Consider the following 25,001-nt stretch of genomic DNA (forward strand, 5'->3'; position numbering starts at 1 on the left):
GTTTGTGTACAAAGGTCATTATATCACATGGGTGGAAGTTGCTTATGTCCTTTAGAGTCTTGATTTACAGATAATTTCAGAGTTAGGCTTTTAAACTGCTGCAACATGTTCCCCAAAAAGCTATCAGGTACCTCCTTAAGGCAGGTGTGTACATTTGAGCCTTCACCCATGACCCAGACTGAAATCCACTGTCCTGTGCTGGCTCTTTGAGCTCTCCAAAGCATTTGGGTGTTTCTTTCAGTGAGAGTTCTGCATGGTCAGCTGCCATGCCCTGGCACAGTGCTTGCTGTCCTGTACTGTCAGGTGTGCTGCAGGCAGACATGCTGTCATGCTTCTCAGAGATGGAGGCAAAAGAGATGAAAAGCCAGCAGTTTTCTGGAGATTCCAGCCTGTCCCATCAGGACCTGAGATGTTATTCTGAAGCTCTGCTGGACAAAAGCTAGATGCCAGCCCAGGCCATGTGACATCAGAGAGAAAGAGGTCTTGGTTTTGGAGTATAGATCTTCTTTCTGCAGGAAATTCTGTCTGGGCGGATTTCCACAATAAAGAAAAAAAAATTATCATAGCAAGAGAATGTCGATGGCAGTGCTTAATCACTGAATGTGGAAGGGTCACTTTAGAGCTGACCAGGGAAGGCTGCAGAGCAGTGTCAGAGCTGTTTGGAACAGGGCCAAAATTAGAGCTCAAAGCATCAGTGACGGTCTGAAAAGAAGTGTTTACAAGGCTTATATATTTTATAACCTCTTGTTGTGCAGTTTATGGTTTACAATGGCTGCAAGGAAATTGGATCAGTTTTGTTTTACTTGCCAAATAAAGCAAATGTCAAAATAGTCAATATAAAATGTATTCTAATTTGGCTGAGTTAAACCAGCCAGTATGCAGTGGAATAATTGAATGTTACATTAATGCCTTGTAGTAAAACCCACCTGTCTGTAGCCAGCTCCACTCTCACACCCCATGTGTGATTTACAGGTAACTTTTATACCACCAGCCTGATCATTCAATGCATCTTTCATGTCTGTTTTTTTACTCTGGTTATTTATTATCCAATATATTTTTTAAGAAATAGAAATGTATATAAAGGTACATCCTGCAAATATTTAATTATTACAGGGAACACAGACAGGCCTTCTAACACTGTCAGCAATGTGGTGAGTTACTCAACACCGTGTTTGTGGAAGACTGCAGTCACAAGTAATCTCTTATTTACACGTCACCATAGGGAGAGGAGATGACACTGGCAGCCAGTTTGCTGTTTTATGCCATGTGGGTGTACCCTGACAGGAATAGCAGCGGGTTGTTCTGAAGCTGCCTCAGCAGGGAGGGAGAGTGGGTGAGCGTGGGGCACTGTGGAGACTCTGCTGGGCTGGTCAGGTGTCTCAGCTGCTCCCTTCAGTTGATGTCTCATTACACAATAATTCTGAACCAAGAGGGAGCAGAGGTGGTGGTCACAGGTGACTCACCTGGCCCTTGGCACACTCTGGCTTCACCCAGCCACGATGGCCAGTTCATGGGCTGGGGACCTGGGGAGCAGCACATGTCACCAGTGTTTGAGCAGTGTCTCAGGGCTCAGCTCTGCCGTGCCTCAGGCTCTGCTGGAGTGGGCTGGAGCAGCATCTGTGGGGGGTGTTCTCCTCTTGGATTCCAGTGTTCTGGGAGCAAGTCCTTGTCTGCAGTGAGTGCACAGGGTCAGCAGTGAGCTGTTTTGCCTTGCAGCTGCCTGTGTGGAGGCTCCATCCCTGCCGTGGTGCTCCGTGGGCTCAGGTGGCTCCTGTGGCTTGGGAGCAGTTCCACATCCCTTGCCAAGGTGCAGCAGGAGCCCGTGCCACTGCCACTCAAACAGCTCAGAGTTTGTCAGCTGCAAGCAGGGTGGCAGTCAGTCAGTGCTGTCCAAGTGTGCTTTACAGTGACAGACATAATTGCACTTAACTTTTTGCGTGGATGTTACCAATCTGTGATGGATACTTTGGGGGAAGGAGCACTCTGATTGGAGATGATGTGTCACGGGCATTTAATCTTCCTCTTGGAGAGACCAGGATTCAGTCACAACTTTCACTTGTTGATGTGAGGTTTTGGAAGGGTGGGTTTGCACTGACCCCGGGAATTGTTCAGTCATTTGGTTTGTGAGGCTGTCATCCCAAAGGTTAATGATTTACCCCAGTTACTTTTTCACTAGTTAAACTGGCCCCTCCTTTGGAAAAGGAAACAATTTGTTCCTGTTCCCCATTCCCAGTGGAGCTTCATATTGAGGAATGTAGGAATTTCTTTGCCAGGCAGAGAAGTCTGATTTTTCAAATTGATTTATTGATGATGTTTGAAATTGGTGGTGTAAGCTTGGGAAGGGATCTGTCTGTGGCTTTCTGCTGCAGGCTGATGATGTGCAATCAAGGCAGGTCATAAAGCAACACCAACAAGCCAGTGTGGGGACCCAGGCTGGGGCTGGGATGCAGCAGCCTGGCTCTGTGCAGTGTGGGGATGGAAGGGAAGCCCCCTGCCTTTCCTATTTTTTAAGTAGATACCCTCTTATTTAGAAATAGCTATAATAATTTATTTCTTTAAGTCATTTAAAATAGATTTTTATGAAGCATCTGTAAGGAACAAGGTTCCAGGGCTTCAGGGCAGTTCTGCTCTGATGTAGAGAGAAGCCAAATGCTGAGAAATCTGCTGTTGCCCAGGGGCAGCCACTGCTGGTGGCATGAGGGCCAGAATGCCTCCAGAGAGCAGTGGGGGTCTGCCTTAAATCCCTCATCTGAACCAAATGCTGCCAGATGAGGAGTACTTAGGGATGGATGTTGCTGGTATGACTGGAAACTGTTCTGAGAAATGTTGCCAGTGGTATCTGCAAAATTCTGCTTTCTTGATGGAGTTGGATTTTTTAATCTGTTTCATCAGGAGAGCTCAAAAGTAAAACCACCTTCTGACTTGCAACTAATTGTAGAATCTTTTGCATTGGAAAATATCTATAAGATCAAGTAAAAATGGTATTAATTAATTATTGTATTTTGAAAATATTATGTGGCTTGAATGCTCAAATCACTTGCATCATGAAACACAGCACAATATTCCTAGTTTTTAAGTTACATACTTACCAGAAGCCAAGGATATCATAAGGGCTGAGGGCACCTCTCACCAGCAGTGCATTAAAAGCCCTGTGAGACTGAAAAAAGTAAGTTGAAGCCTGGAGGGAGTATTTCCCTGGATCCTCTCTGGTGGGGCTGGTAAGAAGCAAAATGATGCAATGCCCATGGTGTGTATAGGCTGTGCAGATCTGAACGTGATGCTTTGGGTGGGTAAGGGGGGCTGGCACATGTTTCTCCAGAGTCTGGTTCCCATAAAGGAGTTGTTATGAAACAGCACTGACCGTGTGGCTTGTGTCCAGCTCAGCTGGATGAAGACGTGCAAAAATTGGTCACAGTCCAGTATGTTTTAGTGGTAGAAAATGATGATTAGGAAAAAATGTTTAAACAGCAGGGTTGGTTTCCAGGCACAGATTCTCTTGCAGCAGCTGAGAAGGAAAGCCGTGAACTGTAATTAGAAGGAGCCTGATGGATTTGGCCGATTCTGAGGATGCTTTGAAGAATTTGTGGAGTGCTCTGAGTGAAGAGGCTTCAATCTTCTTAGAGCCATTTTTCTTTATAGAGAGCCCTCTGCCTGCTATAGCAGTATTTCTGGAGGCATGTTTTCTTTGGGGCATAGTGTAGGGTTGTTAAGTCCAAACCGGAGGTATCCATTTGGAGAAGCTGTGCTCTGGGTTGTTAAATAAGCCCTGCAGGGAAACTGAGCTTTTTTTCCCTAAAACTTGTGTGTTGTCTGCTATTTAATATGATCTCTGCCACTGCTGATTTGTAATCTGTGCTTTCACCCTGAAGTGCATGTGGTTGTGTTCAGATATTTCCTTTAAATCAATCACTTTCACCATTTTCCAAAACACTTCTTGAGTTTATTGCTTTTAGTAAAGTGTTTGGACTGTCATTATTTATTACTGGCAAAGTGCTGACAACGTGCTCTTCCCAAATGAGTCTTTATGTGGAATATTTGTTTAAGAGGCTTTGCAGAGGAGATGTGGGTGTCCCTGTGGGCCGGGCTGTGCCTGCAGCACTGCAGGGCACTGGGGTGTGCCCGGGCAGCAGCCCCCAGCACGGGGCTCGTCCTGAGAGGGGCTTCGCATCCGCCCTGGGAGCCCGGGCTTCCTCCTGCTGATTAATTTGACAGAATTTAAAATCCTAACCCAGGAAGCTTATGCCACGTGTAATTTATCTTTCTGGAGTATTTCTGCTGTTTGGCAATTTTTCCCTACTGCTTCATTATCTGCAAACTCCTGACTCTGGAGAGCGGCTGCTGAAGGATGTGGAGGCGCGTGCTGCAGCCTCCCGGGACACGGCGCTGCTCAGCTGAGACAGCCACTTCATAAGCACTTCATGCCTGCACTGCCAGCTCTCAGCTCTTTGATGCAGCCTCTGCCTAGAAGGATTTAATGGGCTGCAGCTCAGACTTCCAAGCGGCGTAAATTAAACTTGTTGGGGTTTTTTGCTATTGTTTGGCAGCTGCTTTGTCCTAGTTACTCAAGTCCTCTGATCTGAGCTAATCCCCATGTAGAGGAAGCTGCAGGAGCTTCGTTCTGCAGTAGGCCTTACAGTTTGGGTTGCTGGTCTGCAGCAGATGACGTGCCCTGGTGAGCAGCACTGGGGCTGTGGGTTCAGCCAGTGGCTGCTCCTGTTGGACAGAGGGGCAGCATCACTGGGGAGGGGCTGGCAGGGGCACCACTGGGCCCAGCGCTGCCCTCCTCCCTTCCTGCAGCTGGCAAAGTTAAATAGGGAGATCTGAATGTGGAAAGAATCGCTCACTCTCTTTTTCATTCTCTCCTGCCATTGGGCTTTTATAAAATCTGAATCTGGCACCCCCTGTTCTCATTGACTCTGAGGAAACAGGATATTTTAGTAGCTTGGAATGAGATGAAATGCCTGCAAAGCCCATATGTTGCTTGTTTTAGGGAAAGGGTCAGGAAGGTTTTAAAAAGTATTTAAACATTTGGTTTACACGATTAGAATAGATTGTCTGGAATGAAGTCCATTACCCGAGGTGATTCTTGCCTCGCAGCTCAGGTTTTCATTGCAGTTCTTTGGAGTATGAGGTAGGTGTTCTGGCAGCAGTGCCCCAGCTCAGTCAAAGTTAAGGGCTGTGAATAAATGCTGTAGCTGGGATCTAGCCACTGCTGGAACCACGGATACCTGCTGTGGCAGTGGCTGCAAGCTGCAGCCTGGGAGATGCCTCCTGGTCGAGGGGGTGGTTGCCAAGTCCTCTGGTGCTGGTTCACAGAACCCCAGCAGCTTCTTTCTTAAAAATGTGCCTTTTCCAGTCTCCATAAGCAAAGCTTTCATGTTGGATTACATTTCTTGGGAGCTGCAGCCTGATATTAACTCATTTTAGGTGTGTTTTCAGCTTTCTACAGCTTGAAATTTAATTGTTCTATTCTCAATTTTTCATGAGCAATGATGTTTGCATGATCATTGTTTATGGAAAGTGAGTTGGTTTTGTTGTTAGGTTTTTTGTTTTTTTTTTTCGAAAGGTGTTCCCATGAGACTGCAGGTTTTGCAGCACTGTTCTGAAGGTCGTTGTAAAAAAATCAAACTTTGCTGCCTGATGGTTCAGATGCTGCTCTGAGTGTCACCTCTCAGTCTGTCACTGTTGGGTCCAAAGCCCAGCTTACCACTGGGTTTTTGCTGTGCGTTGTTGATATTTTTATATGAATTATGAAGCTTCCTTTGATATCTGGCACTTCTTGTGATCCTCTGTTCCTTTTTATGAGTACTTGCCCCCTCACTTCAAAAGCAGTTCATCACCTTCCTGCAGACAGTTCTTAATAACAGGTTTGGAACTGTCGGGCATTCCTGGGCCTGTTTTATGTGAGTTTCTCTCCAAAAAAGTGGCCATAATGTGCACAGACCTCAAATCCCCTTTGCCTGCACGTGAGGGATCTCCTCATCACCTGCTCACTTGTTCTGTGGATTTGCTGAATAAAAGCAACTGAAGTGAAGAGGGTGATTAAACTTGCTCTAAATTGTCTTGAAATTATCGTATGCTGGGGGAAAATATGTTCGGTATTGGGGCAGTGCTGGAGCAGTAGGGGTTTGACTGCAGCTGTGGAGGGAAGGGCTGGAGCCCTGGACCTGGCCTTGCCAGGACCATCATCCTCCCACTGTGCCAAAGTGCCTCAGAGCTTGTCTTTGGGGAGGAGGAAAGCTGCTCCTGGTGACAGTTCTAAAGGGAGATAATTGGCGTGGGGATAGTCTTTGTGAGTTGCCATTCCTTAACGTCAGGGATTCACTAAAGTACTAATAATTACTGTTAATATCTTCCAGTGGAAACTTTCTGGGTAAACGAGTGCTGGTTGAGCAGCATTTAACGGCCGCTGCTGGCATGATCGGAATGCAAATAAGTGTTATTAGCCTAATGATTTTGCTGTCACCGCGGTGTGCAGCAGTAGTGTTGTGAATATGTCATGCAGTACCCGTGAATTTGGAAAGTGTGTCAAAACACAACTTCAATTAGTTTGCTCTAATTATGACTCTAGAGAGTTCATAAGTATATCACTCCTCATTAAAAGAGATTTTCTTATATGGATTAACACAGCCCATAGAGGGGTGTTGGAGCGGTTGGAGGCAGGGCTGTGCAGAGGGAGGATGCCCATGGGGTGCTGGAGGTACAGTGGGTCTGGAGCAGCCCTGGGCTCCAGCCCCATCCCAGGAGCTCCTGGGCTGGGAAACCTCCCAGGCACGAGCAAGTGGCTGTGCCAGGCCAGCTGTGGGGGCAGCAAGAGCCTGGTGGATGGTTCTGGACAGGCTCTTCAGTTAAAAATAACCAAACCAACAACAAGCCCCAAACCCAAAAGAGCCCTGGCAGGAACCACAGCTGATGGTGAAATAGAGATGTGGCCCAAAAGCTTTGCTCTGGTAAAGGTCACGTGGCACGAGCCTGTGCCAGCCTGGCCTCTCCATCCCTTTGGGATGCTGGGTGTGTCTGTTCCCCTTTCCCAGGATGGTTGTGGTGCTTACTTACTGTCTTGTCACATTGCCTGATCGTGTTCCAGCTTTGCAGAGCAGGAAGAGATTGTTGTGCTCACAGGTGAGCAGTTGGGTAAGGGTTAAAGTAGTAATTGTTTAAATCTTTTAGGCTTTCCTCCCAGTTCTGTGATAATTTGATGAAGAACTTCACCTTAATTAAATATTCAAATTAGGAATAAGTGTCAATATGGCTTCCTGGTGCCTGGAATGATGATTAATTGTATTCAAAACTCTAGTGGCCGCTGTAATCTAAACCAAACCGTTGTTCTTGATTATTTGTGCAACACATTTACCATGTTTTTGTTTTAAAATTTAAACTAGTAATTGATTTGCCATATGCCACAGAACTGCACATACTTTCACGATATGTGTTTAGGAACTTGGGGACTTTGTAATTGGGATTTTCTTGCTTTTCAATGGCAGCCTTTTTTTTTTTTTTGTCTTCTACAATGCAAAATGATTTGGCTCTCACAACACATAAGGAAAATGCATTATGCAATCAAGTTTGTAGGTATAAGCTATATTGATCCCGGCCAAAGTTTACATTAATTTAAAATAAATTAGGCTTTGTTTCCCCATTCCTCCGTACAATGTCATCTTTTATAAAAAGAAAGGGGGAAGGGGAGAGCTGATTTCCATCCAGCAGTCACTGCCCTGTCTTGTGCAGCTAATGTTCTTTTTGGAGACATCTCCCTGGCTGTCTGTAGCAGCTGGAGTGATGGAATGCCTGGTTGTGCTGTCTCAGGGATAGCAGGCTGCCCTGGAGCAGGCAGGCAGGCCATCCCTGGTCACAGCCCACACCCCACTGTCACCAGCCCCACAAGCAGGGGTGGGAGTGCTGCCCACTGAGGGTGGTCCGCAGGTGCACACCTCCACATCACCTTTGTCACCCCCTGCCATGGTGGGGTTCCCTGTGGTGTCCTAGGGTCGATCTGTGTGAAAGGGAGAGCAGCTGGGATCCCTGTGGGGTGGGGCAGTGAGGGCTGGCATGGCAGTGGTGTGTTGGTCAGTGCCTCGTGGGAGAGCTCTCCCTTCTCCTTGCACACCTGCCCCTGCACACCTGCACCCCTGACCCCTGCACCCCTGCACCCCTGCACACCTGGCCCTGCACCCCTGCACACCTGGCCCCTGCACACCTGGCCCTGCACACCTGGCCTCTGCACACCTGGCCCTGCACACCTGGCCCTGCACCCCTGCACACCTGGCCCCTGCACCCCTGTCCCCTGCACACCTGGCCCATGCACCCCTGCCCCTGCACCCCTGTCCCCTGCACACCTGCCCCTGCACACCTGCACCCCTGTCCCCTGCACACCTGTCCCTGCACACCTGTCCCCTGCACACCTGCACCCCTGTCCCCTGCACCCCTGGCCCTGCACACCTGTCCCCTGCACACCTGGCCCTGCACACCTGCACCCCTGTCCCCTGCACCCCTGTCCCCTGCACACCTGGCCCTGCACACCTGACCCCTGCACCCCTGGCACAGCCAGGAGCTGCCTGCTGGCCCTGCCCACGGGCTGGTGCTGCAGCACATGAGCTGAAGCCCTGCTGGAGGCTGCTCCCTGCCTGCTGGAGCCGGGGGCTGGCACTCAGGCACTGCCCACCTGGAGCAGCTGTGGGATGGTCAGCCAGGCCTCTGGCTGAGGACGTGTGTGCCACTGCCCTGGAGTGGTGCTGGGCTGTCTGGAGGGCAGGGTCAGCCTCTCCTACAGCACGAGTGGTGCAAACTTCTAAAACATACTCTCCTTGGAAAGGGGCCTTTTAAGTAGACCTGGTTTGTTTAGCTCCAGAACAATTTCTGCTGAGAAGAAAGCAGTTCCTCATAGAGGGCAGAGAAATTCAGCCTTTCCACTGTCTGCCTTTGGTGGCTTGGAAAATATTTTTGAATACTTCTGTTAAAAATCAAATGAGAAGTGTGTCATGCCCACAGGCAGTGGTCTCTTGTTTTAAAGTGTGTTCATAACAAACATTCCTCTGCTCCAGAGACTCTCATGTGGATTGTGTTTTAAACAGCAAACTGATAGCCAAAGCCAACTATTTTTTCACACCTTTTTTTTTTTTTTTTTTTTTTTGGTTAAAAATAGCTTTGGAAAGCGCAGGCAAACTCAGACCGATGTTTGCTTTTTCTTATTTTATCTGTGCTGTTCACCATCATCTGCATCAAGGGCTAAAAATACATTGTTCTTCCCAAAACGTGTCCTGATTTTGAAGGCAGATAAGTTCCAGATGATTCATGTGGTAGATATAACCTGCTGGCTGAGGACATGGGTTTGGTGCACTGCTGGAGCATACACAGGGCTCTGCCTCACACACAGGGTGCCCAAGAGGACACAAAGGCTGCCTGGTTCTCCTGGCAGGAGGGCTGTGCTCAGTGCCCAGACTCAGGAGCTCTCACTCAGTGAGGTGGGAGCTGCTCCCTCTCTCTCATGGTGCACTGAGCCCCTCTGTGGAGAGGAATCATCTTTTTTACATGTGGCAGTGCCATCCAGGAGATTAATAATAACATTTTATTAAAATTGACGCAGTCCAGGGGTCTGCATTAGAAAAACCGAGATTTGAATGAAAGGGGCAGAGCTGTGCTGGCTGTTCATGTGCTGACTCTGGGAGCTGCAGTGGCTGGCTGGGGCTGGGTGCCCTGCTGGGCTGGATGGACACGGCTGCAGTCCTTGGCTGTTGGCTGAGCCCAGGGCTCCAGGGGCTGAGGGGGCTGACACTGCGTGTCGACAGTGGGTAGACAGCTTTGGAAGCAATATTAAAGTTGGTGTTTGCTGGTTAACCCGTGTGGAGCGGCTGGGCAGAGCGGGCTGACAGGAGCAGCATCTCCTGCCCTGCACTAACACTCCCCCATTTGCTCCCTTTCCCTCAGGCACATCTCGCTGACGCTGCCTGCCAGCTTTCGGGGCAAGAGCCACAGCACCCGCCTGGACCTGGAGCACCAGCACTCCAACCTCTATGCCATCTCAGGTGAGCTGCCACACGCTTCCTCTCCGGGCTTCCCCCACTGCTGCTGGCCCACAGCACACCCCACAACAACTTCTCCTGGGGTTTTTGGTAGTACTGTTACACCTGAACAAATATTGTCACAGGCGTGGTGGAATCACACTTGGCACAAGTTTTGTTCTGTTATGTTGTTTTTGCAAGAGGAAAAAGATACTGGATTTAAACCTGACTCTGTCAAAGCCTAATGAACGTCTAGTCCCTTCATCTGGCTGAAGGAGATTTTAGGACAGTTTGGAAATCCAGCACTGGATTCAGCAGGCTGTGCGGTTGAAACTGCTTGTGCATAATCAGGGAATAGAAGATAGCAAAAATGTGCCATTCACAGGTTCCTCTTGTTAATAGTGAGTGACACTTGTAACATGGGAACATGGCATTAATTCCTGTACCATAATCAAAGGGTTATTTAAAGGTAATCTCTGCCTGAAACTGCAGCTTCAGGTTCCTGAAGATATAGTATGTAACAATTGCGTAATCCTTGTCAGTTCTCGTTTTTCTTGTTACTCTCCTGCCCTAATGCATTTGGAAATGAAAGGGAAGGTGTATTCCTGTGTTTGCATGACACAATTCTGCATGGGGACGGGAAGCTGTGCTTTCTTTCCTGGGAAAGCACCAAATGCACCAAGTGCAGCAGCTCTGTGGGTGTTAGTGGGACTGCCCTTGCTACAGGATGTGCTGGCCTCTGCTCGTGGTGCAGCCTGGGGAGGTGCCTGCTGTACAAAGAGCCTGAGCACTTTACCAGATCCTTACAGGCAAAGCACAAAACAAGGCCTTGTGGAACTGAGCAGGGCATTAGTTCTTCATGTTTGCTCGAGCACATTTTCAAGTATATAACTCTTTATTTTTCCTCCAGTTGCACATTCTCCTCCAGAAACACTGTTATGAGTTGTGCCTGTGTTGTAATGGCTATTACAGCTGTGAGCTCTTTGCAAAGAAAGGGTCTTGTCAAATGACACATGCTGTGCACTGACAGGGTTTTCGTGCACGGCTCCTGACGGCGGCCGCCTTGTCAGCAGCTGCAGCGAGGTGCCGCCACAGTTCCTTTGTGTGCCCAAACGCCGGGAGGTGGATTAGCCCCCAGACACGCTCTGGAAGCCATTCCCAAGTTTCCTGTTCCGTCGGTGTCGTGTGCAGCCAGTCTGGGCTCTCTGCAGTGCTGCTGCAGTGCCATGGCAACAGGAGATGCAGGAGCAGGCTGCCAGCGCTGGGCTGCTGCCAGGGCTCCTGTGCCCAGCTCCGGGGCCTGCAGCTGTGTGCCCAGGGGAGCTGGGCACAGCACACACACCGTCTCCCTGCCTGGGGGTCCCTCTCTTGGCTCCCAGCTCAGCACAGGGGCTCCTGGGGCTGCTGAGGGGAACAAAAGCCGTTATGAGCAGTCTCTGCGGGGTTTGGAATGGCCTCAGCCTGCCGTGGGCACAGGAGGAGCTGCTTGGGAAGGCAGGGCTGAAATGGGGGCAGAATAAAGAGCTGCACCGTGCTCTCTCTTTGCTCTCTGTAGGCACCCAAGATTTTCTCAGTATTCGATGAAAACAATGCTTCCAGCATGTCTGTGGAAGATGAAATGGATTTTGGCTGTCGATCCTACTTTGTATTGCAAATATATTTTGGCAGAATGACTGTATCCTCACTGGAACTGCCCATTACCCCTTGGGCTGTGTAACGCAGTTGTTGTTTGCACAAAACTGGAGTCAAGGAAAAAATGGTCCTGAAAGCAGCAATTGCAATTTTTAACCAGTGTTTTGTCATTGCCAGTCTTGGCCATGACACACTGGGTGACCATAAGGAGACTTCTCTCGCCACATCCGAATTAGTGAGTCCCTGGCAGGGTGCAGGTGAGGGAGCACTGCCCAGAGCCTGTCACGAGCTGTGGCAGCACAGCACTGGCACTGCTGGCATCACCCTCGTGCCCAGCAGCCTCCCTCATGCCATGCACCCAGACCAAAAGGCAAAATTAGTTCTGAGTTGGTGTGCAGAATGTCTGTGGGTGCTGCTGGGAGCAGGATGCTGAGGAGCTGACAGGTTTAATGTGCATGCTGGGGCAGGCAGCTGCTGGAAGAAGAATGCCTCGCTCCAGACAGACCTGTTGACAGACACAGCTCAGTATTTCACAGCTCAGTCTTTCCTCATGGCCTTCAGTTTAATTAAGATGTTGTTGTGACTACATACTGCCTTCATTTCAGACTTGAGCATCTTCTGCCAGCATATTGCTTTGGCTTATCAGAGGCACAAGCACAGTGAGGGAGAGGCAGCCCTCGCAGGCAGGCACAGATAATAACATACAGGGAAAATTCCTCAATGAAGTGAAAAATTATTTATAATAATGGTACTCAAACAGAAGGGAAATAAGTCACTCTAAGGGTATATAAATTTTTATGATAGTGTATAAACAGCCATAGCCTGCCTTGTCTCCCATCTATTCCTGCAGAGAATGAGGGCAACATCTAGCATAAAGAAAAATACAATAAGAAAATGAAGAAATGAATGGGAAGAGCTGGAGGATTGATCACCCAGTGTATTTGTATATCCTGATGTAAAAGGTGCTGCTGACAGGTGGCCAGGTTTCTTCTGTATAAAACCATGTGTGTGCTGTCAGGGCAGTGTGAGCAGCCTTGTTTCGATTGATGAATTGCCTGCTTTCTTGATTAAACCTTCCGTCACTTACAAAACAAAAAGCCTGTGTTTCAATGGCAGAGTGGGACATGTCAAAAAAATCTGTCTGCTTTACCTTTGTGCAGATGTTGGGCACAGACTGTAACATGTATTATTAAAATGAATGTGGCATTTACTGTGCATTATTTCTTTCCTGGGAGAAGGGACCTGTAAATTATATGCTAATAATAAGCTTTAACCCTTTTGAGAACCAAGAGATGTAGTGGTGTAAGTATTCTGCAGGTCTCACTTAATTGGATGGGCTCTAACACCACTGCAGCACTGTGAAGTTACTAAGCAGTGGGTTCCAGCCCTTGCTGCTGGTGATCTGTGCATTCTGCTGAGCAGGGTTGTCTTTTTTTTTCCCCCTGAAATTTCCCTGTAGCCATCTTCAGCGTTGTATTCCAGGTAGATGTGTTTTGGGGCAGCAGCAGACAAGTTTGTGTAATTTGACTCCAGGACAATCTCATCCCCTCTCTTGGCCTGTTCTCACGTTAAGAAATGGTGTTGTATGGAGTCTGTCAGTGTGTGCAACCCATCAGAATGTGTGCATAAAGCAGGTAAAGACTCTTTACACCAGTTTTGTGCAGGACACAATTGTATGACTTTCCAGATGCTTCTGCAGCTGGCAGTGTGTAGCTAGAAACCCGAGTTCAGTTTCCAAACTTGGAGCATTCTCAGGTCACTTCAAGACCTTGGTGAGCTGCAGGTGAAGGTTTTCATTTGCTTTAAGAGGAGAAAAGCCATGTCCTCTGGGTTGCACCTTAGATGTCAGATCCCAAAAAACATAACACACTTTATCTTCAGCTGAAACAATTTCTGTGCTGTGACCGAGACGGCGGCACTTGCTGTTTGTTTGGCTGAGGAGCAGTGGCTTTTCCAGCAGTCATTTGATGCTGAAATGCCTTTGAATTAATGTATTTCTTACCTTAAAGGCACTGTTTTGTGGTCTTTAAACTCTTTAATTGATACATGTCAAGTTGCTCGTGTGAAGTATTTTTCTGTGAGAAGCTGGGCTGAGCACCAGGGAAGGGAGGCATGGCTGGCTGCCAGCAGTGTTGGCTGCAGTGTGTGTGCCAGCCTGCCATGAAGGGGAGGTTTCCTTTTGCAGCCCTTACACAGGTGCCAGTTTCTCCACAGCTCTGGCTTGTTGATTTTGGAGTCGTGCACCAATATTTATTACCTTAGGGAGGTAGATATTTACTTAAATGGGTATTTATTATGTTTATATAGAGAGAGGTTTTTATGATATTTAAATATTTATTGCCCTCTTTAAGACACTCTCTGTGAAAGTGAAAGCCTGAGTGTTTGGGGAGGGAAAGGTTTGTGAGCAGAGGCTCAGTCCAGATTCCACCTGCTGGGTGGCACAGGTGAGTCCCCAGCAGGAGCCCAGGGCAGAGGGTCCCAGCCTGGTGCAGCCCAGGCAGGGCTGGGTGAGCCACGGGGTGGACCTGGGTCTGTCTGCAGGAGGGTGACTGTTCCTGCAGGCACTGCAGCCACGTTTGGCCTTCACTCCACGCAGCTCTCTGTTCCAGCTCTCTGGAGGCAGCAGAGAGAGTGGAGACTGACCTTAATGGTCTGGAAAAACATCAAAGCCAGTGGATTCCTGAAAAGGAAACTGAGTTGCTTTTCCCTACTGCAGGCTGTGGCCCTTGGTGGGAGGCAGGTGTCACCTGTCCCAGTGGTGTGGGGACCATTTGCATCACACTCTGCTCCTGAGACAGCAGTTTGCTTCCCAATTCCTCCTGCTCAGGAGGGGCTGACTTGGAAATGCCTTGAGGTGTCTATGCCCCACCTTCCCACTCCTTTTTTTGCCTTCGGTCGTGACAAAAGAGGACTCTTTCGGAGGTCTTTCTAGATTTAGATTTTGTTATATTTCAGTGCCCACATGTCAGATGCCCTCTTGTTGCAAAATGCCAGGTTATCTGACCAAATGTGCCACTTCCTTAGTTGTCTGTTCCCTTTTAAAAGACACAGTAGCTCTCTTCTGCATAATAGGACAGGTGTTTTAATCAGAGGTTAATAATTTATTTTTACAAACTACTGTTTTGCTTCATCATTTTTGTAGATAATTAAATTATGCATTTGTCACAGTGTGTTTACTCAAACAGGTAATTTTGAAAAAAAGGAGATTTCTGGTTTTTGGATCAATGCACAAGGATTGCTTTTATCTTCATCTTCTAGCACAGTTCCTGGTGATTCTGCAATTGCCTCCAATGTTGAAGGATTTTTAGACCCCCAGTGTCAGAAGGGGAGGTCCTGTGCTGCATCTTACTGTTGGTCCCCATCCCTTCACTTGTGCCCTTGGTGCTTCTTTAGAGTAGAAGTGGAACTAAATATATATTTTGCGGCGCTGAATTTTAATCAGGATGGTCCAAAATCCAGACAAGTTGTGACACAAGCTTTATTCTGCATTGAAACCTCTTTCCTGAAGCTGAGATTAAAGTCAGCCTATTCTTTACCCTATTGCGATTTCCAGTCTTTGGACTAAGAGACCTGGATAATCTTCCAGCTATGAAAGGCTCTATTAATATCCAGCAGTTCAGGGAGGCTGGAGTCTCATTTAAAATGCTGCAGCTGCATATTTCAGAAAAGGAAGTGTGTTACTTAATACTGTACTTAATGAGATTCAAAAAGTATGTTTCTTATTAAATTATCCCATCCGTGGTGTAAAGACACTTGGTGCCCTGTGTGTTCCCCTGGCTGTGCTGGGACAGCAGCCCTAAAAGGGGTGATGGAGCCATGAGCTCTCTCACAGGTGACATTTTTAAGGCAGACAATTTTTTAGTGAACCTGCTGTGGCCCAAAGTGCCATTTGCGTTTCCCTCTCCTCCTGTCGTGTTCTGGTCGGGGAGGTGGAGGCCCCTGGGCATTGCCCTGTCCTCACTGGGCTTCACCCGTGTGTTCCTCAGCTCCCAGCAGCTCAGGCACCTTTGCCACGGGGCAGCTCAGTCTCTGCTGAGAGGATTATCATGAATTATGTATGAGCAGGTGTAGGGCACAGCCTGGGGACGCATCCACAGCCTGCAGTGGGATGATGGAGGGGAGGGTGGTCCCTCTGAGCTGACCTGGACCCAGGACAGAGGTGCCCTCACCCCACTTGCCCCACAGCAGCAAGGGATGAAGGCCAGGTGATGGAGGAGGATGAGCTGCAGGACTGGTGCCATTCCCGTGGAGCACAACCTTGGGGTGGCCTGCACTGTGTTTGTTTTGCTTTGCCGAGTGCCAGAGTTTAATTTTTTTTAAATAGGGAGCCACTCAGAGGTTTGGATATTTAAACAGTTATTAACCGAATGACAATTAACAGATTGCAGAGACAGATTTTCTTTTCAAAACCTCCAAAATTGAGTACAGTTTGCAAAACTATCACAGCATAGTAATGACAATGAATTTTGATTTCCCGGAACTGATATTAGACTCCTTATTAAACTATGTGCATCTGCTTTTAATTTACTCCAAATAATTGGAAAATGCAATGAAGCTTTCCAATTAAAGCCTGGCTTTATGCTGTTTAATAATACCCCCCATAATATTATAGCTTATGAAGTGACAGGTGAGTTGGTGTATGAATAAAACATAAAGGCAGCAATAAGGGACAGAAAACCAGAGACAGTTGTTGGGGATTTTAAATGCTGGATGTAATTTGCATATATTAATCTCTTCTTTTCAGCCTTATCAGGCGTTCTTCAGTATTTGAAGTTAAAATAGCATTGACAGGCGGGAGTACGCTTAGTTTTTTCAAGGATTTATTACTTGTATAATTTCTGATCTTTAATAAGCAGATATGACTGATCCTCATAGTTCTATAGAAATCAGTTAATTGTTCCAGATGGCGTGTACTGATTATGCAAAATTACTTTTCACACCATTTTTTTTTTTGATGGAGTTTGGAGTAAAATTAAATTTTTTATGGCCTTCTTATCATGCTGTTTTACAGTGGGTTTTGCACAGAAGTTGAATTTAATCTACTATATTACATTGACCGGCAGAGTTATTCTAATGTAGCATTCTGTGATTTGACAAAGAATAATAGAACACGTTGCTCATTGTGCATTTCTGTGCTGCTAATAAAAAGGAGTTGCAGTGCAGCAAACCAGGCTGTTATTTATGAAGAATGCTTAATTCGCACAGTTAAAAATGCAAAATTGTTACAATGAGATGTTCTCTCTTTTGGATGGAAGGCTTGGGCAGAATAAATGTAAATAGCCTTGTTGCTAGGGATCCCATCAAATAGAGCAGGAGTTTGTTTGGGCCTGATGTGGCTGGGTGGGATGGCACTGGGAGGAGCAGCCATCCAGGCAGCACGCCCCAGCTCCGAGCAGGAGATGTCACTGGTGTTTTCCCTGATTATCACCATCCAGATATCTCAATGGCATCATTTCATAATTGAAAACATTTGTAAAGGTTGTTGGGCTTCATTTATCTAATGAAAAGCTGTTTATACAAAATAACCCACACATAAAACCCTCTTGCTAATAAGTTTATTGCAGTTTGGTTTGGCAGTGACTCAGTTATTTGGGGGAGGTGTCCCCTGGCCTGCCTGTGCTGCAGCAGGGTGGATAAGAGGGGGCATCATAAATGGACTTTTATGAAGGGTACATATTTTTGACTCAACCATTAACTCTGAATTTTTCCCATCTCCTCTTGAACTAGAAAATTCTTTTGTGTATACTTTTGTATGTACATACAGATATGAATATATAATATATATGAAGACAACTAATGGCATAAATCAGAAATTATTAGAAAATATTTGTTCTAATGAAGTAATAATTTGGTGGTAATGTATTTCATCAGTGTAGCTTAAGGCCAAATTAAGTGGACAGACTTTATATGGATTCTCTAATTTTAATCTTCAAAATGCTATCTAATGTCTCATTAAGACTTTCATATAATGTATCTTAAGTAGAGTCATTAAATATAGTTTAGGGAGATGTATGTTCAGATATTGCTTAAAGATGTTTTAATAGGCCCATTTACTCTGATGATATTAATGAGCTCTTAACACATATTAAGCTTCTAAAACTAGTGGTGTCTCCTTGAAGTGAGCAAATCAACACAGGAATTGTGGAGGAATTGGATGCTCCAACAAAGCCAGTTTTCCAGAGCCTGGCTCCATCCCTTTAGCTGTGTCAGCACAGGCTGGTGTCCCCGCTCCTGGGGCAGTGTCCCCGCTCCTGGGGCAGTGTCCCCGCTCCTGGGGCAGTGTCCCCACTCCTGGGGCAGTGTCCCCACTCCTGGCATGTGCCTTGGGCACGTGGGTGCTTTCTGTGGGTGGCTTTCCGTGGGTGGCTTTCCATGGGTGGCTTTCCGTGGGCGGCTGCTGCGCCATCACATCCACTCTTCAGAGCTGTGTGTTGGGAACTGGCCAGGCCCATCTCGGGGTCTGTGACACATTAAACACATCTGATTGCATATCTCTTAACATAAATAAATCAGGTAGGTTAAGGGAAGAGCCAAATACGGGCCTGTGTTTAGATAAATTCTGCTTTTTGATCGTCTAAAGTGAAGATGCAAGAGTTGTAATTAAGATAATAAAAACTGCTCATTCTCTGTTGTCACTTCAATTCCAACTCAGAAAGTTATTGCAAAGAAAATTCTCTGGTTTCATCACTCAGCTCTTCTTAACAAATCCTTCTGAGTTCAGAGACTTTTATAATTACTAAATTGGTTTGTTAGAGGGAGATAATAGCAAATTTCTTCTTTTCATAATTGGACATTTCTTCCCTGTAGGCTAATGCAGGCGCAGCACTCACATACACAATGAGCTGTGATTTTGAAAAACCATAACTGGCTAATAAGTGCCGTGGTGTCATCGGAGAGTAATGGTGTGCTGATTAGCATAATTAATGACAAATGGTGGTGCAGAGTGGGTGGATTGGTTTAGCAGATGATGAATGCACTGCGCCAGGGCCGAGCCCTGCCATGGCAGGCTGGCACCGCTGCCACCCACACCTGCCACCAGTGCCCACCACCCCAGGGCTGGGTGGCACCAGCCACGTGCTGGGCTGGCTCCAGTGCTCCTCCACCTGCCTGGGTGGCACTGAGTGTCCCTGGGTGGGCTGTGGCTGTCCCCACTGCGCTGGGGCAGGGAGCTCTGCAGGGCCAGCACCAGCAGTCCTGGTCCTCCCAGGGCTGGAGGGCCATGCCAGGCACTGGCCGTGCCACAAGATGGGCACATTAGTCTGTGGCTTGATTAATCGGGGCTAATTTACCTTCACAAATGAGGCTGATAAAAATGGAGTTACCTTTTCACCTTTAGGGAGGAGGAGGGATTATTTCTAGGTTGTCTCTTTTTTAAGTGATAAGCAACTCTTTTACCAATAAGGATGAAAATACTTAATTTGCATTAGCAAAAGAAGCTAATTATTATATAGTTAATTAGCATCTGGAAATGAGGATTATCTTAATTACAAAGCACAGTTTCCTTAATAGCTACAAAACTGTAAGTTTGATGTGTGTGGAGATTGGTGACTATTATTATGTAATTACTGATCATATTAATGGTGCAGTGTATTTAGATATCATTTGCATATGCAAATGAAATTTACCTGATAGAAATATGTGGCTCCTGAAATGATTTTGAGCACTTAAAAATTAAATCTCATTATAGGATCTGGATCCTGCGTGGCGCAGTGGATCCCCTCCTGCAGAGGAGCTTTTGGCTGGGCAGGGCTGTGGCAGGAGGAGGACACCTCCCCTGGCTTTCAGCCCCCAGCCCTCGGTGCCGGGGACCTTCCCCTGCAGCCAGGCAGTGCTGCGTGCCTGTGCCCCTGTGCCATCCTCTCCAGCACTGAGGGCCCTAGCTTTGGGTCTGTGCTGAGCCTCTTCTGGCTGGGGGAATGCTCCGTGGGATGGTGGGAGCGTGTTCTGTGCATCACTGAACTCCAGGGCAGAGGATGAGGATCCCCACATCCTTCCTAGCCAGGCTGCTGATGAATTTCTTCCCACTAACGGGCAGGCAGGCTTACGGAATGGAGAGCACAGTGTTGTCAGGGCAGCTGATCTAGCTTCTTTCTCCTGCTTTTATTGGAAACACAAAGCTGCTGTGTGTTAAAAATAACCTGAGTCCCTTAAACCAAAACCATGTAAAGAGAGGACCGTGTGCTGTTGTCTCCCCTGGGAGTGCTGTGGGACAGATGTTGGTCACTCAGTGCACTGCTGGAGGGTGTGGGGTGCTGCTGGGCAGGATCACAGCATCCTCACAAGTGTGAGCATCTGCCCCTGGCCAGTGACCTGGCTGCTGTCCAGAGAGGCTAGGGAGCTTAGGACTGTCCTGGTGGCTACAAATCCCACCTCACACCATAGGTGGCTCAGCTAAGGAAAAAGCTTCCGGGGCCAGACACTGTAACAATATGCAGCGTGTGGATTTAATCCCCCCTGCTCCTACCCTGAAGCACTGGAAGCCGTGTGGATGTTTCTCTCATCAGGCAGCAGGAATTTACAGCTGTGGGCCAGGGAACACTGCGGCCATTGTGGGGCTGCCTGAGATGCTTTTTGCAACTGCTGCTGCAGCCTGCGCTGCCCGGCCAGGGCAGACAGACATTACATGTTTAATGACTTCCAAGGAGTCTGTCATTACAGCCAGAGCTGAGGGCAATGGAAAAGTGTCTGGGTTTCTCTTCAGCACGCAGCCATCAGTGGATGCTGGAGGAGTACCTGCCTTTGCCTTTGCCTTTGCCTTTGCCTTTGCCTTTGCCTTTGCCTTTGCCTTTGCCTTTGCCTTTGCCTTTGCCTTTGCCTTTGCCTGTCCCTGTCCCTGTCCCTGTCCCTGTCCCTGTGCCTGTGCCTTTGCCTCTGCCTCCCCATCACTCTGGTCCCAGCTCTGCCTCAGCCCCACAAGAGTGCCCTGGTTTGTATCTGCTCTGCTCTAATTAATTAAGGCTTGTGGCTTGGAAACAGCACATGCTAAGGTGTGATCTTTGAAGTTTAGTGTGGTGCAGAGACTTCAAAGGGGACATTTTATTAAAAAATAATAAAATCAAGAGCTCCTAAACACTTGCAATTTGAAGAGCCTGTTTGAAGTTTCTCCATATTCTCTGGTGCTGATGGAGTCACAGTGCTGAGGTGCTCCTTAGGCGTCACCATGCAGTACTTAACCTTCACTTTATTTAAAAAAGAAAATAATCAAATCCAGGGGTATTTTTTCAAGTGTTTTTGTGGCTTGATCTTAGCAGTAAAGAACTAATTGTGCCATGTCATGAGCTATGCAGGAAACAGAGAAAATCAAGGCTGACAATCAAATTAGCAAAAATGAAAATTTAGTCCAGGTCTGTTTTTTTAATCAAAGTCATTTCAAGATGAACAGGAAAGCTGTAAACCTTTCCCAGAGCAGAGGTTCCTTCCCCAGCCCAGGAGGCCCCTGCTCCCCCACTGCCTGCACCAGCATTGGGTGGTTTGGTGCTGCTGCCTGGGCACGGGGCACAGGGCTGGGCATTCCCAGCTGGCTGTGGAATTCCCTGCTGCGCCACGACAGCCTGGGGACAGCTGCTGCTGCCCAGAGCCACAGGAGCTGCCCTGCAGCCACCCCAGAGCTGCATGAAGTGCTCTGGGCTCTCCTGAGCTCGTGCCTTGGGTAAGCAGAGCTGAGCCCTGCACCTCTCCCTGTGCCCCATTCTTCATTTTCAGTCATGCAGGAAAATGTTTTGCAAGGGATTTATTTATTTGAATATTTTCAATATCAGAAATTGAAAATTCAAGCGTAAAAGGCTATGCAAAACCAGCAGTAAAGAAATGCAAAGCTGTAAAAGCTTACGGTGAGAGTTTAGTGCAGAAACAGCTGTTGGGTCCTTGGGAGTTGAGGTGTGTGAAGTCCTCGGTGGCTGTGTATCCCCAGTCTGCTGTGAGGAATTAGCACTCACTGCAGTGTGCAAACGGAGCCCGCCAGGCTCTGAGGCAGCGATTCATCTGTACCCAGGAGTTAAATATGACAATGTTAGCATTTTTCATTTCCCTGACGTTACCATTAATAAAGCAATGATCCAAAAGAAGCTTTGCTGAGTCTGTTCTTTATGCTTCCATCACTCACAACTAGATAATTTCACACAGGATCGTTTTTAAATTAAATGACGATAAAAGCGCTCTGCTGTCCTGTGCTCACTAGTTCATAGAAGTCTATCAAGTCATTAATGTGTCATGACAAACTGTGAGTTGGATACAAGAGTAATTAATTATTTGCATAAATAACAGGTTGAACTTGGTGTTTTCAGCCACAGTGACACGTGTGTCACGCCGTGGGCACCCTGGAACCTCTGGCAGAGGTCACGGGAGGGTGAAGGCTGAGCTGGCACACGGGTGATCCCACCCTCACATGCTTCTAGGGGACAGCAGCTTGGAAGCTTTTGTGTTTCCAAGCTCCTCACTGATGGTTGCTTCAAGAGAGCATCTGATCTTTGGAGCTTTAGCGAACAATTATACAGATTTTCATAATCACCATTAATCACCACATATTTTTCAAGATAATTACAGCAACTATTATTTAGATTTCTCTTTTATGTGCACATTGTAGAAAAGAACAAGTGCTTATTACGCTGGGTAGTGTAGAGAACTACCGTCTGAAGTTCTTTGTCATCCAGAAACTCATTATGTTAGCTGATGCTGCCTGTGAAAGTTCGTCAGCATGTTTAAATTAGGGTAGCATTGGCAGGTCTGATTATTTAAATCTGGTAGCTTGGCTAAAAATATAGTTATTCAAGAAAGATGAATTACTAATTTGACAACTGAGATTTAGTTGGAGTCTGCAGCACAGAAGGCAGCATCTCTCGTGTGCTTAGAGAAGGGTGACAATACTTTTACAGATTAAAGAGAGGATTTCTAAGCGAGCTAGCAAGTTGAATTATAGAGCATGCTTTGGTGTCAGCCCCACTAGAGCCTGAGAGCAAGGCTTGGTAAATTACAGGGGCAAAGTAGCCACCAGGCAGAAGCTGGCTGTGTGTCCTGGTGGTCCTGCACCGAGGAAGGGGCACGTCTGCTCCACCTCACCAAGGCATCCATCCATCCATCCATCCATCCATCCATCCATCCATCCATCCATCCATCCATCCATCCATCCAGCCCCTTCCTGCCTGCTCTCAGGGGTTCCTGGGAGCACTGGCCTTCCGGGCTGGCCTTTGCCAGGTTGGTTTTGGCTGCTGCCTCCTTTGGACTCTTAACTAATTGCAATGCCTGAGTTAATTAGCTGTGACCCTCAGAAAGGAGCTGATCCTGGGAGGCAGCAAACAACCATCACGAACAGTTTTTCTTTTGAAATGTGATTTTATTTTGTTCCATTTTAAGGGAGAAGAGCTGATGTTTATTTACAGAACATCGAAACAAGGGACATGGAATTAAAATGCCCTCCAAGACTTCTGGTTTAATTTCATTTTATTATTAAATGAGCTGCTCGTGTGAACAGCAGTTGTGTGCTGCCTCACAGTGTGCAGTGGAAGCAATGGTCCTCATGCCCAGTCCCTTGTGCTGGACGCCCCAGTGCTGGACCACCAGTCAGGCTCCTGCATAGCCATGGCAGCTCTTTCCTGCTCTTGCTGGAGTTGCCTGGCCCTGGAGATTGTTGTGAGCCTCCATGAGCTTCTGTGGCAGTAGAGGGCTTGACCCTTGAAGCCCTTGTGAATGTGAGAAAACCCGTTTTGGGCAGCAGCAGCAGTCTCCTCCTGTGAGAGGGGCACCCCACAGGTGATGTGGGGGCACAGAAGGGTCCTTCCCCCCAGAGCAGCTGCCTCCTTCAGCGCATTTCCTCAGCCCGGGAGCAGATACAAGGGGCGAGTGCTGCTTGTCTTGGGGGTCCCCCTGCCTGCAGCCCCTTGGGTGGCCAAAGGGCTCCTGGAGCCCACGAAGTGAAGGGGTGAGGGCTGCTGCGCTCCTGGCACTGGGGCAGGCAGCGGCCGCCCAGGCTTTCCTTCCTGTGAAGTTTCCAGAATGGTTGGTGTTTAAACCCTGGTGACAGCGGTGCCTGGCTGTGAGAGGAGACGCTGAATGAGCACCTTGTTTGCTGCTTTCTGCCTTTAATGCATTTTAGCAGCAGGCTGGTGACGGGCCTGACACGGCGGCTCCGCACACGCGCCCGCGCCCGGGGAGTGCAGCCTTAATAACACACTTCCATGCATCATGCCATTTTTAAGCATGATCGTTATGATAAAGGGCATATACTTAATTACAGGCCTGCTTAATTACAGCTCTGTTGAAGCTCGTTTGTTTAGGAGAGTGCTAATTGCGCTGCGGAGCCTTTGGCTCACCCCGCTTTTATCTGCTGCTTTGCTCTGCAGCTCTGGTGGGGTGGGCCGAGGCTCGGGGGGCTCTGGGCACACTCAGCCCGCCTCAGCCTTTGGATTGCTCTACAAACGCTGGCGTGGGGCTGATCAAAGAGGGTTTCTGTCGGATAACAAGTGCAGATGGTCTTTCAGGTTTAAAACTTCCTGGATTTGGTGATGCTGCTTTTCATCTGTTTCCTTTTGTTTCCCTCCGTGCTGTGGCTGCCACACAGCACCTTTGATAACAAAATTACTGCCGTGGAGGCGCTTTTTAAATCTGAAATAGATGAGGCAAATGTAAAAGGCTGAGTATTCTTAAATGACCCTGGTTTAATCAGTAACATGGTAACTCAGTGGCGCTGTAGAAGTTAGAAACAGCAGACAGAGGAGCACTGGGTTTGTGTGCTCAGATGCTTTCTGAAAGAAAACCCTACTTGAGGATCACTTTGCTCTAATTTGAAGTTTTTATTTCTTTCAGAGTTGAAATTTAAAGACTTCAGATGTTAAAGGTGTAAGTGCAATAAAGGGGATGTATCTGCAGTGTGTGCTGCCTTAGAAACATGCCCTTTTCAGTCTTGTGTGCAAATTGCTGAGTTACATGTTTTAAAAATAAGTCTCTCCCTTGTACTAGCACGTCTTGTGGGAGGCTTCCTGTGACATGGTGATAGCAAGACACAAACACTGAACATCGTTGCACTAGGGTGAATATACAAGATGGTATAAAGGCAAACAGTGCTCTGAGTACCATTAAGGTTATGCTACAGAAAAAGCTGTGCCATGTGGTGTCAAGTCCTCATGTCTGTCTTCATATTCCACTGGTTTACATATTCCAGGTGTGGTTTGCAAGTGTTAGAGCACCCCTGCTCACTGTTGAGTTTGCACTCAGCAGCCAGGCCAGGGAGGGTGGTGGCCCCAGGTGTTTGTCATCATCCTGCCCAGGGGGTGGCACTTACTGCCTGCCACACCGGGGCTGCTGCTGACTGCTCTGGGGGCCACAAGTCCCCTGGACCAGCTGGTCCTTGTTCTGTCCCTCAGACACCACTGAGTGTGC

At 47.6% G+C, this 25,001-nt stretch overlaps 1 protein-coding gene across 11 annotated transcripts in view; it reads left to right on the forward strand.

Moving 5' to 3' along the window:
* The window catches only part of MVB12B (multivesicular body subunit 12B), a 57,217-nt gene that overhangs the window by 17,802 nt on the left and 14,414 nt on the right, over positions 1-25,001 (forward strand). For 10 of the 11 annotated variants that reach the window (XM_066333024.1, XM_066333023.1, XM_066333017.1 and 7 more), the window contains one exon: positions 9,925-10,022. In XM_066333024.1, coding sequence (XP_066189121.1) covers positions 9,925-10,022 — 98 coding nt within the window. Of the gene's footprint in view, positions 1-9,924; positions 10,023-12,480; positions 12,821-25,001 lie in introns of those variants that run through there. The other variant, XM_066333025.1, reaches the window with a different exon arrangement.

Source organism: Sylvia atricapilla, chromosome 19 (genome assembly GCF_009819655.1).
Source record: "Sylvia atricapilla isolate bSylAtr1 chromosome 19, bSylAtr1.pri, whole genome shotgun sequence".
NCBI classification, from domain to species: domain Eukaryota; kingdom Metazoa; phylum Chordata; class Aves; order Passeriformes; family Sylviidae; genus Sylvia; species Sylvia atricapilla.